Source organism: Marmota flaviventris, chromosome 12, assembly GCF_047511675.1.
Source record: "Marmota flaviventris isolate mMarFla1 chromosome 12, mMarFla1.hap1, whole genome shotgun sequence".
Lineage (NCBI taxonomy): Eukaryota > Metazoa > Chordata > Mammalia > Rodentia > Sciuridae > Marmota > Marmota flaviventris.
This window is the reverse complement of record NC_092509.1, coordinates 13,751,862-13,767,877: the sequence shown is the minus strand read 5'-3', so window position 1 is coordinate 13,767,877 and position 16,016 is coordinate 13,751,862. Positions and strand designations below refer to the sequence as shown.

Below are 16,016 nucleotides of genomic sequence, written 5' to 3'. Positions count from 1 at the left end.
AAACAAATACTCTGAGATTCTTTATTATTGTGAGTTATTTTCATATTACTTTCCATTATTAATCTAAGGTCTGTTGATAATAAGTAACTGGCTTCCTTTGCCCCTTCTAAACCAAGACCAAAGGACTGTAGTTTTGTGTTTTGTCAGTTTTTGTAAGAGATGGTAGCATACTGATTTAAAAATTGGAATCCTCAGTGTTCAGTATTATTGTTTGTTTTTAACTTTGGATTTTGCTTTCAAATTGTGGCCTTTAACATTATCAGGAATTTGAAACAAGTACACATCATATTAGCTGTATGTACTAATATGCTTTTCTTTTTCTCCTATAGGCTTTCTACAAGTATAAGAGAGTTACAGAATTTTAAAGTTTTATTACAACACAGTAGGTAATAAAGGCTTTTATATGTCCAAGTAGAGACGTACAGTGGCTTGGTGAAGCCTTTTAGTCTTGGACTTTCAGCAGAGAGACTAATCTTCTAAGACTTCAAGAATTCTGAACTCTTAAAAGAGAAAATTCAAATGTTCACTTGAATATTTATGACCCTTAATAGATTATCATTTAGAAATATTTATAAATGAAGTATATACTTTTAAGATATGTAAATTATACTAATTCTATTTAATTTCATGTGTTTCTGTTGAATATTCTTCTGTTCCATTTGTTTTGATTTGGTTTTATTTTTAATCTATTACCCTTTATTTCCAGTTGTCAACTTTAAATGACTGTCCTTATCTTAGTAACACAGTTCAGTCTTTTGTGGAAAAGAACAACTAGGGAACCAGTGTTGGTTAGGACTAGGATCACAAAAATGTGTCTGGGTTTAACATGTTTTTAGCCTTGCCTGAACTTTGTGTGTCACCTTCTGTAATGTGGGTCTGACCTTGTGGTCAGTGGCCAATTCAGTGAATGGAACAGGGGTTCCTTAAGATCCCCAGGACTTCCAGCTCCAGTTCCACGGGTTTTTGATATTCTTGTTGAGGTTGCAATTTTGTTTTTTGCCTAAAGGACCTGTGTTGGTGAAGGTAAGTGCTGACTGCACAAGGGGTCCTGTCTGCACACTGGGCTGGCAGAGGAGCATTCCTTACCTAAAACAGATCACCTTCTGACTTTGTTCCTCTCCTAATTTTAGATATTGTCAGTTACTTTAAGGAAAGAAAAAAAAAAAAAACCCTGCATATTTATTTAATGGATTATTTCTTGAAAAATTTGAAGGGAATTATATGAATTTATGCCAATTACTTTTATTCACAAAACTTGCTATTTTAAAGTAAGTACTTTTAAAAGGATTTAATTTTGAATACAATCTATGCAACCCTTTAGCTCTCAGTGCGATTGTCTCTGGTGATATATATCAGAGGGAGATCAGGTCAGGCCTCTTCTAGGCTTCCTCTTTCCTCTCTTCTCTTTCCATTTTTAGCTCATCCTGTATCAGTGGTACTTTGTGTGACTCAGACCAACAGACTTTTAGGTCCTAGACTGTCACTTTCTAATCCTGGGATTTAGTCGTCAAAAAATATTTAAAAGTCTTGATTCTTTTAAAAGTGTCAGTGGATATAATGGGATTAACTCGAAAGGTTGAATATTCATGTAGAAGTATCACAGGTACGAAGTCTAGTTTCTCCTTAGAGTCTTCCATCTTCCCTAAAGTAAATAATAAGTGCTCTTAAACCCATATCATATGCTGCCAGAGTCTGATATGTGTTCCTTGACAGTTTCATGGCATATTTTAAATTGTATTTTTGCCATCCTGTGGAACAGTATGATTGGGGGAATAAAGTCCAACTAGAGTTATTTATTTTCTTACCCAATTTCTAACCTTTATGAATGTGGGATTTTGTTGTAGTTGGGGGGTAATTTTATTAGGTTGAATAAAAAGATTGGCTTGATTGGAGCTTCCTCCATCTTTTTTTCCTTCCCCCGCTCCTCTGGGGAGGGTCTGAGGAGGGAAACCTTAAGGCTAAATGAATATCTAGTCATCTTGCTTAGTAAGAATAAGAATTATTCTTCACTTAGTATTCATTCAGAAAATGTGAAAAATTTGCACTTTGTTTGTTTTTATTGTATATTAAAGATCTCTTTAGTGTTACTTCACCATTCCCCAGTTAACAGCTACTATTTAAGCTCTTATTTACTAGAGAAAATTCTTGGTCATTCCCATTTATTGCATTTTTTCTTTAATTTGTTTCAAGCTTAAGAAAATATATTAGAATGTGCTCTGGCATATTAAAAGATCTAGTTAAGCTAAAGTTACTTTTGGTTTTAATGAATTTTTTCACTTCTAAGAAAATAAAATGAAGTATTCTACATCTGAAATTCATCTGATTACCTTTATTTTATTTACCATAAATCAGATTGTGGGAGCAGTCTACATTTGTGTGTGTTGTGTGTTTCTAATGATTGTGTAGACTGCAGGAACCTGCTTTGTGAGTCTGGTGACATTTAATTGTCCTTGAGATGTAAACTGCTCCCAGTTCACTCACTTTGGCTGTGAGATGGTGACTGAGAACTGATGGCATGGTGTTTGAAATGCTCAGCTGGTGAACATTTCTTGGAATCTGTCTATCTCATCACCTAATGTAAAAATCCAGCACTTGACCATATAACTGGCAGAAATGATTGTAGCAGCTTGATTCTTGGATTATGAGGAAGATCATATGGAAGAATAACAGATTTCAATTTTGAAATTTGACAAGGGAAATGCTCTGACTTTAAACATTGTGCATTACTCAGTTTTGTAATCTTATTATATGAAACACTGCCATGTTTTCGACTTTGCATAGGTGCCATTGTATGTAAGAAAGGACAGCTCTTTTGGTCTTCATCAGCATTGCCTTCAGCTGGAAACTTGAGAAAGTTCACAGTAAACCTCCCAGCAGTTTGCAGACTGAAGTACCTACAGAAACATAGCTATTCACCAAAAGACACAGGTTAGGTGCACGGTATTGTGGAAATTCTTTTGTACAAAATTCAACACATAAGATCACTTGTACTCTATTTTAAGTAACTCCAACAGGTGCAGCTTTGATTTTTAAAAGAATTCCAAATAATTTGCTGTTGTACCCACCAGATTCTGGAAAATGTGGATTAAAGTACATGTTTCTGCAATCTTTTTCTGTCTTGTTTCCCCCCGCCCCCCAATTTTAAGTGTTTCTTTTAGGAGATGAAGATTTGCTTGTCATTTGTGGAATGGGGAGAAAATATATTTGCAGGTGGTCTGAGGTGGCTGCTTCTAGTCATGATAGCAAGTGTTGGCAGACATTGTTTCATCTTCACAGCAGCACTGGTAGGTGGTAAGAAAACAGAGGACAGGAGAGGCTCACTAACTGGTCCAGAAAATCTGACTCCAGAGCTCTCAGTGTGGTCTGTGTCACTTGCACAAGTGGCCTGTTACTTTCAACTAAAAGGTGTGGAGGTTTTTAACATCTTTCAGTTTGTATTGATTTATAAGGCTTTTAAAATATGCTTATTTTATTTAATTTTCTGAATAGGTAATACATTCATATGGTTAAAAAGCCAAAAGATAACAAAAGTTATACAGCAAATGTCCTCATATCAGAGGCCCAATTTCCAGCACTGCATACCCCCTGCCCACCACCACTATATATGACCTCCACTCTTGGTTTCTCATGTTTCCAGCCACACATTTCCAGGCATATACAAACATATACAAATGTAAAGCCTTTTCTCATTTTTACTTAGTGACATCATATACACATCATTTTTTTTTCCACATACTATTTCTTGGTGGCCTTTGTGTTACCAGATGGCTTTGTTATTTTTGAATAGCTGCGTGGTATTCCATTACATGGATGTACCATCATTTAACTGGTCCCCTATTGGTCATTTGGGTTGCTTTCAGAACTTTTATGTATGTCATCTCACATCTTACCCACAACCTAACCATCCACAGATGTTATTAAAATGCTGAATTGTATCTTCTGATAGATGAAAAAACTGATCAGTGTGTTTATATTCCTATGACTAGGGTTGAACACCTTCTAACATGCCTAAGAACCATTTGTTTGCTTTTGTGTTCAAATCTTTTGTGCACTTTGCTATCACGATTATTTTCCTTACCGATTTCTAATACTAGTTTGTTTGTTAGGGATAGTAACACTTCAGCTATAATGAACTACAGTTTTTTTTAATTTGTTGTTTGTCATTTAGCTTTACTTATAATGGTTTTGCCATGAAGTTTTCTATTTTTATCTATCCTGATACAACTTTTTTTAGTTTTTTTCTGGATTTTAAGTCATGGTTAGAATGCCTTCCTCAATCCAGAACAATGGAATAATTCACCAATTTCTTCTAGAACTTTTATGTTTTTTTTTAAAACATCCAAATTTTCATCCCTTGGAATGTATCCTGGTCAACCCAATTTTTTCCACAGATGATTACCTAGTTGTCTCAGTACCTTTAACAGTTCATTTTTTCCTCACTAGTTTGAGAGGCTACTTTTTTTTTGAGAAGTGTTCTTATAATGCTGCCTCTTCTGAACTTGAACTCGTGTGCTTACAGGCTTCTCCTGCCTCGGCCTCCCAAGCAACTGGGACCACACACATGTGCTACCATGCCTGGCTGAGAGTCTACGTTTGTCATATTTCAAGTCCCATGTGCACTTTTAGCTCTACCTGGGTTCTGTCTGTTTCTCTAATTGGTGTGTAAATGTAGCATATGCTGTTTAATTATACAGGCTGTATTTTTTAATATCTGTACCCTGGTCATCTTTAATTCCTTCCCGTCTCTCTCCCCCTCTCCATTTTCCCCCAGTGTTTCTAGCTATTCTGATTTGCTTTTCTATATGAGCTTAAAAAATCCTTAAAACGTGCTAAAACTCTGGCTCAGTGTTCTCTCTGAAGGGTTGCACTTGTCGCTGCTTACTGGTAAAGATTTTTTTTTTTTTTTTTTTTACAACTAGGCTAATTATTTTAGTATTGTATTTGCCAAATAAGTGAAGGCAAATGGAGGCACAACACTAGTGCTCATGTGGACAGAATTTCATCTTGGTGCTTCTATTGTAGGATTTAGTCTCCAAGGATGATTTGAGGATTATCTTATAAAGTCCTCATTACCTTTTGTTAAGATTTGGACCTGGCACATCCCCAAAAGCTCATGTGTTAAAAGCACAGTCTCCGGTTCAGCAAGGCTCAGAGCTGCTGCTTTTAGGACATGATTGCATCATGAAGGCTCTGTCCACATCAGGGGATTAAACCATCCACTGAAAGCTGAAGGACTCCTGAGAGGTGGGACCTAGTGTGTCACTTGGGTGTACTTGAGGTAGGTTTATCTTTTCTGTGCCTCTCACCCCCTTGCTTCCCTGCTGCCAGGAGCTCAGCATCTTTTCCCTAGGTTGTTTTCCTCCTCTAAGTTATTTTTGTCAGGTATTTTGATTACAGAATGTAAAACAAGAAGGAAAAGCTCTTAAATAAGTACTAAACTTGTAAAATCAGTAAGCAATAGATACAAGTATACAAGGTACCTTAAAAAAAAAATCTACCAAAACAACAGGATGTGAGTATTCACTTACCTCTAGGAGCTGGTAATACAGCAGTGAATAAGCAACAGATGTCCCTGCCACCATGTAACTTACTATTCTGTTAGCTAACTGGATTATTCTGTTTATATCTTGGTGCATTCTCAGTATAATGTCAGCTGAGGATGACACATGCCAACCTAGAATCCCATCTAGAGAAGAAGGCACTCTGGGTGGAATGAACTGTATAGTATCTTCCTGACATTGCCATCAGGCTCCACAGGTAAAGTCACTCCCCTGACACCACTCCTCAGGGCAAAGTTGGCTTCACCAGGCAGTATTCTGGGATTGTGTACCTTTTCCTGTGGCCTTTACAGCACATATCTCTTAACAGGTCTTATCTCTGTAAACCTGAAGTCCAGATTCTGGGCTAGTGATTGCACCAGGGAGAAGCACTCTGGCTACTCAGTTCCATAGGTTGAATGGCCCTGAGAAAGCAGTGTTTGTTTATCCAGACAGCACCATTTTATACCTTAATGTCTTCTAAGAACACCAGGCCTCAGGACTGCACAGGGTCTGGAGGGACTGCTGGGGGACAGGTGAGACTGATGAGCAAAAGGTCATGCCCATAGGGAGAAACAGGGAAAGGGAGGACTTTGAAGGTCATAAACTGGAGAGATGGAGGTCACAGTTCAAGAGAAGAAAACCTCTGAACTCCAGCTCTGCCCAGGCTAAAGTTGGGGCCAGAAAGTCTATTCTGAATTTTTTTAAATGTTAATATTTTGAGTGGTAATGCACCCAACTCCAAAAGGACAGACCAGATTTGGAACTAAAGGATTGATTGCCAAGGTATTAGTCCGTGTCAGGGAAAGTAGAGACCAGGGGTCAGCCATGGCTCAAGGACAAGAAAGTAGTAGGGAATCCAGACCTGGAGAAAGCAGGTAGATGCCAGGAGCTATTGAGTCACTGGATTTGCATCTGAGGACTTTGAACCTGTAACTTGACCTGAGCAGCACATCTCACTCTGCACTGCATGGATAGAGCACCATGACCTGGCCCAGAGGGATGGGGCAAAGGTACAGCAGTCAGATACAGACCTGGGCTGGGGCACAGGGACATCTTCAGCAGACATTAGGTATTTTGAGCAGGGCTTTGGATAGGGCTTTTCATGTGTCCCTGATGAGGGCCAAGAATAGGGTTAACATACAGTTGCTCCTGAGTTCACAGACCAGTGTAGCAAAAGAATGACTCAATAGACATGGAATCCCATTCCCTTATGCACACTGTCCCTTTTAACTGAGGTTTCCTCACTTGAAGTGGTTTATTAATATAGAGTCTTCGAAAAGAACTTTACTGTTTATCCTGATCATTCCAACAGTTCCTCCATCTGGACCTATAAGAAGTTGTAAGTAGTTTATGCACAATTGGAAATGTTTTTAATAAAATTCTCATAGGATAAAAAATATAAATGTATATCCCACATTTCTCCAGTGTACAATATTATCATATAGCAATCTAAAGTGCAAGGATTTTTTTAAAAAATATTAAGACCTATTTAGTTCTAATGTAGGTTCACCTATTAAAAAACTAGAAGCAGGGCTGGGGATATAGCTCAGTTGGTAGTACGATTGGCTCGCATGCACAAGGCCCTGGGTTCAGTTTGAAGCACCAAAAAATAAAAAGTTCAGTGGTAAAGCACTTGCCTAATATGCCTGAGGCCCTGGGTTTAATACTCAGAAACAAAATTTTAAGAAAAGTAGTTTTGTAGTAGTATTCAGTATATAGATGTAAATGAAAATCTTTCTCACAGTACTTCTGAATCTCTGGAATTAATGTTTATTTGCTGTAATTAAATAAATTAATTTAGGGATTAATTTATTAAATAAATTAATAAAGGGATTAAGTGTGGGCTCAACAGCAAGGACCCCAAAGACCAGTTATCATGAGTTTTAGTTAAGGTGGAATGTGGGAGGGACTACTGAGTTTGCCTGATCTAAGCAGATGACCATGGGACCAGCACAGTATTAAAAATGTGGTAACATGAGAGAATTGGCATAACTAAATGTAATGGATACGCATATTGTAATAATCAGAACTTTTTGTGAGGGGGTACTGGGGATCAAGCCCAAGGATGTTTTGTTTTACCTTTGGGTTACATCTCCAGCCTTTTTTTTTTTTTTAAGGCAGGGTCTTGCCAGGTTACTGAAGCTGGCTTCAAACTTGGCAGGCCTTCTGCCTTAACCTCTCAGGTCACTGGGATTACAGATGTATGTCACCACTAAGCAGAACTCCTTAATTATAAAATGGAAACAAAGCCAATGAAAAATACCTCCACAGAGTGGGTAGAATGATTCGTTGCAGAGGTGGCTATGTCTTTAGTAGTCACACAGAAACATTTGCATGCAGTTTTTTAATGCTGCATCGGACTACAATGGTGGTACAGAATTTTCAGTAGTATTACATCTTCTCCAGGCACTTTTAACTTGCACATTATCAGGGTTTAAATTTCATTTTATTTTAAAACAAGGGAACATTGGGCATTTTAGAACCAGAAATCATTCCTCTGCCCCTCTTAGCATTCAAAATTCCACATAAAGAACAGTTTTGCTAGCATACCTTGCAGGGCAAGTAAATTCAGAAGCTCGGGAAACTTGCTTTTCCTTCCTACAGTGTTCCTGCAGCATCTTGCAGCTTGTAGGGTACATGGTTCTGTGAGAGGATGAGAGTCTGACAGTTGTTTATATTCCATTGTGGGTTGACACATTCCTAAAAGTTTAGCATTACTTTTAAAAGGAGGAGGGCAGAACGGGCAAGTCCAAAAGCCTTAAACCATGTTTTAAATACACCAGTCCTTAGCTGACCAAATAGTGAAGGGTGAAGGACTTTTTTTTTTTTTAAACAAAGATTACTTGCAGGATATGGTGCATCTGCCTGAATTCTCCCAGCACAGTGGGAGACAATGTGGCCCAAAAGCACGCAAGAGTCACCCTGTGATCCTGGAGTTCTCTTTCCTGGATATATATGCACTTTGCCTTAATACTATGAACTCCTTAAACATGAAAAAGAAAGTGACCACGATGGGGGTTTCTTAACACTGTTTAGAGTAACAACGTATAATACTGTTTTAAGGCAATCTGAATGATTGGTGCAGGCTTTGCTTCGGTGTAAAATTTTCCCTGGCAAGTAACTATTTTAAATAATAGGTGACCCAGATTATTCCATGTTCAGAAAGACTGTGTTCTGAGATTATGCAGGGTAAAGGTTTTCTGAAAAACCCAATCATGACCCATTTGAAATTTGGAGATCCCAAGTTTAAAGACCATCAGAGAAGAAAGTAGAGTTGTTTATGTGAAGTTAATGTCCAGAGATCGGTTATTCCTGAAGACCAGAGTGGGAAGTAGGAGCCACAGATCTTAAAATCCTTACCACTTGTCCTTCCTTCTGTCCCAAGATGAAACTTCTAAGGTGAGGTGGAGTGGAATAGTCCTTTCTCTACAGTAGTGATACTTCCTCTAGAACTGGAGGTCTGCTGTGTGGAAAATCAGCATTCAGCCTCCCCATGGGCAGCTCGAGAGTATATACAGTGGAGGTCTGGAGGTTTTACAATGGCACTTTTGGTCCAGGATATATTTCATAGAGAGCTCTTTCAGCAATTGTCTGGAAAATCTCCCACCCCAATAGCTTATTGGAGCCCCACTGCCATTTCAAACCCTGCAGCTTTCAGCTGAGCTGCTTGTGGAGCTGTTCAAGAGGCATTTTAAATGTGGTTGGATATTACAGAAAAACTATCAATTCCAGAGAATTTCAACCTAAAGGCTAGGGGTATATTAACGCCTTCTTGGGAACCTCATGGTTTCTCCTTGAGAAGTGGATGTTTGCCAAGTTAGGAAAGGTGGAATCTGGCTATAGTCCTGAAGTAATGGATATTCAATTTCATTGGGCTGAAAAAAATATGCAAAATCACTATGAATAAAGCAGAGGTTGGTTTAATAGTGTCAGTCAGCTACATTGTTAATGTAATCAGCTTGTTCTCACCAAAGTGCATGCATTGGTGTCCTGATAAAAAGAAGTACCAGACTTTTAGCCAAATATAAGATTGAGACCAAACATCTGGATCTTTAGAAAACTCTGAAGAGCCAGTTTCCTTAAAGGCTGATGATGTTCCATGTCATTTAATATTGCAGTCACAATTGGCTTTCTGGATGTGAATTGTATTTTAGGAGTCTACTAATGTGGAGGAATCTGAGTGACCTTCAGAGGTAAGGATGACTTTAGTCCAAAAGCCTTAAACCATGTATTCTATACTTTTTAAAGTGAATTATGCATAAAAGATGTGCAAACTACAACATATATTGCAATAACATTCTCAAGGAAAAACCCTAGTATTCTTAGCATTATTATTTAAGTTATATAAAATACATTTTTATAAAAGTACAGATTTTCTTTAAATTATACCCAATGAAATAGTCAGGCTCGCTTATTAGTACTGAAAATAAGAATTTATCAATCTAAATTATTGTTTTGTCCTATCGAGCCATTAGAAAAAACCTAAAATAAAAATCAAGTCCTATTTCTTAGGGAAAAGTGCGCCCAAAAAAACTCAGCTGTAATTGTCTTTCTGTAGATTTTCAACAAAGGAATCTTCAATTAAAGTGTAACTGATGCTACCCGTGGCTTGGTTTGTCAGGATCCAAAGTTGAGTCTTGCTGTGAAGTTCCTCCTTGTGCTGGGAAACTGTTAGTTTGTTGTCCCCAGTCATAGTAGTCTGGAGCAAAACTTAAAAAAAAAAAAAAAAATTTGTTTCACTGTCATAAAGTGGCATATTCTGAATGCATGACATGTCTGGTTAAATAGATGGAACTAGTATACACTAAGCCCATTTAGAACGGTCCTGTGCACCATGCTGGCAGCCTGCACATGGTCTATTGAACTTTTTTTAAAACGTCAATGGACCTTTATTATATTTTATTTATACATGGTGCCGAGAATTGAACCCAGTGCCTCACACATGCTAGGCGAGTGCTTTATCACTGAGCTACAACCCCAGCCCCTCTACTGCACTCTTCAGAGCGCAGCATCACTAGAACCTGGAAACAAGTCACATTTCCATCAATGAATGAATCCTTGTGAATGATAGCTCACTACCTTTGTGTGTCTGGACAAATAACTCTTGTGTCTCACCTTCCTCATGGGGCTAATTGTGGGGACAGAAGTGATCCCTGTACACATATTGGGCAGTACCCAGTATGTGGGTAGTACGGTAAGCCATCTTCATTTTCTTCTCTGTAGTGGAAGGGAGGGGGTCTTTCTTTCCCTGTAGAGGTGGTAGGAACCCCTGAAGTCTCGGCATTTCTCACAGGCGAGGCCATTACAGCAGCAAGTGCAGCTAACAGGAAATGCAGTGAGGTATCTGGGCAAGAGTGCAGGAAGACGGGGAGCTCCGAGTCTGACTTGGAGGACAGCTTTTCAGCTTGATAGTCCCTGTGTATTGGTTTGCTTTCTACTTTTTTCCCAGCCACTGGCTTTTTTATTCTGTCTAATCAGGATTTCTCTCCTCCCTGATCCAGTGTATTCTCCTGGCTTTTCTTGTCCCTAAGGCAAGAACCCTCTTCAGAGTGCTTTTAAGGTTTTCTAAGGACTTTTCCTATTCCTAGCATAGGGTATAGCTCAGTGATAGAGGGCTTGCCTAGCATTGTCTGAGGCCCTGGGTTCCATCCCCATCTGCAGGGGTGCATATCAAAGTTACATTGACATAGGATAAATCTTTAAACTCAGCAACAGGAGGGGCTCAGCAAGCATGAGATCACAAAGCAGTGAGCATAGCTGAAACACCTGGACACTAAGGAAGGCTCTGACTTTAGAACATCTGATTAGTCTGCCTGGATTTCCCAAGTTATGTTCCGTTGAGTGTTTTCATGGCCTAGTGTTCTCTTTCCCTCTTAGAGAGTCAGAGTACACTGTTATGGTTTAGATGTGGTGTCACCCAAAAGCTCAGATGTAATACAATGCAAGAAGGTTCAGAGAAGAAATGATTTGGTTTTGAGAGTCTTAACCCGATCAGTGAATTAATCCTCTGATAAGGTTTAACAGTGGTAGGGTGTGGCTGGAGGAGGTGGGAATTGGGGGTGGCTTTGGTGTATATATTTGTATCTGGCAAGCAGAGTCTCTTTGCTTCTTGATCACCATGATGTGAGCTACCTCCTTCTGCCATGATGTTGAGCCTCACCTCAAGCCCTGAGAAATGGAGCCAGCCTTCTATGGACTAAGACCTCTGAAACCATGAACCCTCAAATCAACTTTTCCTCCTCTACAGTTGTGCTCGTCTGGTCCTTTTGGCACAGTAGCAAAAAATGCTGACTGAAACAACACCTTAGGCTCTGGGAAATTCTGCAGTTGATTTTCTTTTAAACATCATTTGCATCCACACAGCACAGCTATTTCAGACATGCCAACCATGTAGTAGTGTTTAGGACACTGTAATAATGTCGTGGGGCTTTAAAATTTTGTGTCAGTCCTTTCATTCATATTTCACTTATGTAAAATAATCTGCTAGAGGTCCTGCACGACCTCTAGCTATGTGGTTTTCATGAAGGAATCCATTTCAGTGGTGTAGCTGTCTCCCTCCTCATGAGCCCTATATATGAACCAGGGTCTTACCTGCCCTGAAGTCCCTGAGGGGCAATGTTCCAGGCAAGGTCATCGTCACTGTCATATCTTCGAGGGTTGTCAAAGAAATAAGATCTGGGGTTGAATCCATGGCTGGGGACCATTCCAGGGTTGGTCTAGAAAGAGATAATCATTCAGCATCCTTCCAGATGCTGTGCATCACCCAAGATAAGATGTTCAGATCACTTCCTTTATGCTGGGGTGTTCACTGCATCAGCATAGATAAAATCCATCTTGCTTTCAACAGTGAGTCGTCATTGTTTAATCCCTCATTAAAAATGCCCAAATTAGTCAAATTTGGTAGTCCTGCTTGGATATAAACCTGTATACTCCTGTGGGCATTCATAGCAAAATAAAACAGTGATGAAATCATAGTGGGAAAGGTTTTTAACCTATTTCTATAGCCTGTCTATGGTCATTTCATCCTGTTTTTGCCCCCAAATTGAGTTCATTTCTCAAAAACTCTGAAATGTATATTGTTGAATTTCATCCCAGTTAGTTCTCTATCCAAGGGCCTCTGGGCCAGGGTTTGCCTCACCCCAGACTCATTGTTCTGTATTCCTGGATCATCAGTGACTATCCAGAGATGAATAAGAATAAAGCAAGTTATTATCCTCAGGGTATGAGATAAGGACCAGCTTATTTGTGGATTTCATTCTATGCTTTCACCTACCCTTTTCTCACATAGCCCAAATCCACTCATAACCTTTCTGAGATTAAGGAGGTGAAATTCTACCACAGCTTGAGTGGCTGGAATAACCTGATGCAAAGCCCCTAGTAGAAGCTTTCTCTACCTAGTTTTAGCATTTTCCGTCCTGCCCCCATAGAGACATTTATATAAAGGTAGTTGAGCAGAAATGTGATCAAACTGGAAGAGTGGCTTTAGCCCCAGTCCCTTTCCACACGCTGTAGGGTGAAAAACTGAATTTATCATTTCTTTGCTACAAGAAAAGTATATATATTTGGTGCACAGCAAATCCAGACTCAAATATTAGTGAGTCTTTATTGCATTAAGAAAAATAATCACACTCCCCAGTCTACAAGATGCATTTCTTTTATAAAATAAGCACATAAGGGAAAAGAAAGTCCCAAAATAGCCAAGGCACTTGTATCACAATGGAATAAAGGAGGCTCGCTCTTCTACGCAAAGATTCTAACTGCAGGTCTCGTGAGCAGAATTGGTGTTTTTGCTAATATAAAATGGCATACTCACAAGACCCTTTGCAGGATTTCTAACTCGGAAGAAGTAAACTACCAAGGAGGTGGGTAAGAGTTCCCACACGAAAAGCACCACTCCAAACACCACATAGCCAGCATCTCCCAGCTGATTCTTCAAATCTGCCTATAAAAAGGGGAAGAGATGGCATCATCAAACTAATGGCAGAGGAAATACTTTTGACTCAATTCTGACTTAAACAGAACCATAATATGGTATGATTCCTTTCCACTAAAATGTGCATTGTGTAATCAGGTAATAGTCCCAGCCTTTCAGGATTATTTAAGTCAGGAATGGATAATTGTCTTACATAAAATACTCAAACACCCAATTTCTGATGTTTATGACTTCATCCCCCAAAACTCCTGTGTCCAATTTAACTTGCTCACTTAGATCTATGCTGATTTTATTTAACAACTGAGTAGACTGTTAGGTTGCCTCCTCCTCAGTTCTTGAGAGTAGCATGTGATTTACCCTTAACTCTCATCCTAGAATAAACAAATTTTTGAGCTTCACATAAGCTATACCCTTTAAAGCTTACTGAAGTCTAGCTAGTCTATCAAGTCCTTATAGCACCAGACACTGGGCTTTGGCCCAGGGAGATGGCCAGTGAGGCTCAGCAACACAGTGTTCTCCCTTCAGCAGACAGGCGGTCCATAAGAAAAGGGGACCCAGATGTGAGAAGCTCCAAAAAGAACAACATTTCAAACAAGGAGAAGGCACTGGAGGGCCAGGCACCTAACTTCCTTTTGCCTTCTTTAATGCATCATGTGGAAGACAAAGGAACCAAAACTACTCGTCTCGTTTTCCAGAAGGACCCTAATCACACTTCACGTCCTTCACCTGTACTACAGTTCAGCCAACTTTTTCCAGTCTGCACCAAGAACGTGTGCAACTATGGCCATTTGTTTTATTGTTCCTAAATTATTTGGGCTGTGACACATAAGTCTAGAGCATCATAACAAAATAATTCCCCCAAAACAAAAGCATTTTAAAAACTGATTATACTCTCAATCCATGGTAATTATAAGCTCTTGACTGAAAGAAAAGCAAATGGTAAAACTAAATCTTTGTTGTTTAATGGAGCTTCAGTTTGGGAAGATGGAAAAGTTCTGGAGGTAGATGGTGACAGCTGCATGAATATTCTGAGTGCACTGGTCTACACATGTAAGGACATTTAATGTACATTCTGCAATATGCAAATCCTTTGTGCATTATGAAAGATGTATTCATAATTAGTCACTATTTAGCTTAGGTTTTTATATATTGGATTTTGTTAAAACAAGGCACACCCTGCCAGTGCCTGGCCCAGCTTTCTCCCGTCTGCACTTGTGGCCCTGGGCTCAGTCTGGGATTGCTGTGTTATTGCTGTTGTTCGATTCTCCCAATGATGACATCTCACATGGACCTCTCGTTGATTTCATCTTGTCCTCTGGATCATCCTAGTCATTTTATTCTTTCTCTCCCTGTCTTAATTCAGTTCTGCTGGGATTTTAGCAATGGACATAGTTTAATGTGTACTGTTATTCTAAGGAAACCTAAGGAGCCCATCAACCCAACAGTCTTCTAATAGAGAGACATTTCTGTACTGTAATGGCATGTGTGTGCGCACGCATGTGCATGCATCGTCTGCCTGCCTGCCTGCCTTCGGACCATAAACCTCCCCACTGCCCTGGGACAGTTAATGTTTGTGTCCTGGCACTCTGCACAGAGCCTGACACCAAAAGTCAGGATATGTCAAATGAGTGAATGCCAGCTCATTCTCATTTTTGACTCTTCTGAGCTATTATGAGCATGGATGTCAGACATTTCACTACCTGCGTTCCTTTGCTTACAGTTTATAAATTATGAATTCATAAAATGTGAGAATCATATTAGACCCCTGGTGCCATGAGCTTTTACTAAACCATAATATCCTCATCACTGTTGTATATATGCTCCATTAAGTCTCAAAACTTCATAGTTTTGGGTACTTTCTTGAACCTAATATAATTTATTTTAGCAAATTTTACCCTTTAATAACACCATCTTATATGGAAGCAGGTAAAAATTTTAAGTACTTCTAAGCAAGATCCGTGAAGTGGAAAGGAGAATGGAGTGCGTGTACCTGTGCCGGGTACTCATGTGTGCTTGTGTGCATGTGCACGCACACACCTACACATAGCTCACCTAGCTTTCTCAGAAAATGTTACAGGAGCAAGGTACTGTGGTCCCATCAGACAGAGGAAGGTGCAGATACCACACGGGAAGTCCTCTCGAAGTCACTCAGCTATTCATTACAAGTGAGGGGCTTACCCTCTGCCACCTGGAGTGCCACAAAGCAAACCCCTTATGGTATCCTCACTGACCTGGTCAGATACATTGTACCAGTCGTAATCGAAGGAGTGGACATTCTCAATCTGAGAAAACGACAAGATGAACAGGTTGTAGCACGCTCTCGAGGTGTAAAGCAGGATGACGGTAACACCAATGGCAGTCACTTGACACACGGAAGAGCCCTGGAAGAGAGCCAGCAGGGGTGGGTCACACCAGGTCCAGGACACTGGCCCCATCCCTTTCCCTCACCTGCTGTCACCCGGAGCCTCAGGGGCTCAGGCACTGCAGGAGCGGCCTTCAGGGCTTCTGTCAGAGCCCCACACCCAGGCCTACTGTGTCCACCC

At 39.7% G+C, this 16,016-nt stretch overlaps 2 protein-coding genes across 5 annotated transcripts in view; one reads left to right on the top strand and one right to left on the bottom strand.

Annotated features, from left to right (window-relative positions):
* Ero1b (endoplasmic reticulum oxidoreductase 1 beta) overlaps positions 1–3,106 on the top strand; it is a 47,548-nt gene extending 44,442 nt beyond the window's left edge. For all 4 annotated transcript variants that reach the window (XM_071619847.1, XM_071619846.1, XM_071619845.1 and 1 more), the window contains 2 exons: positions 330–386; positions 2,782–3,106. In XM_071619847.1, coding sequence (XP_071475948.1) covers positions 330–386; positions 2,782–2,797 — 73 coding nt within the window. In that variant the 3' untranslated portion in view covers positions 2,798–3,106. The remainder of the gene's footprint in view (positions 1–329; positions 387–2,781) is intronic.
* A 6,338-nt stretch (positions 3,107–9,444) lies between these two features.
* The window catches only part of Gpr137b (G protein-coupled receptor 137B), a 33,067-nt gene continuing 26,495 nt past the window's right edge, over positions 9,445–16,016 (bottom strand). Inside the window, exons 4-7 of the mRNA XM_027947996.2 lie at positions 15,705–15,854; positions 13,354–13,482; positions 12,132–12,256; positions 9,445–10,250 (exon numbers count right to left, since the gene is read on the bottom strand). Coding sequence (XP_027803797.2) covers positions 10,139–10,250; positions 12,132–12,256; positions 13,354–13,482; positions 15,705–15,854 — 516 coding nt within the window. The 3' untranslated portion in view covers positions 9,445–10,138. The remainder of the gene's footprint in view (positions 10,251–12,131; positions 12,257–13,353; positions 13,483–15,704; positions 15,855–16,016) is intronic.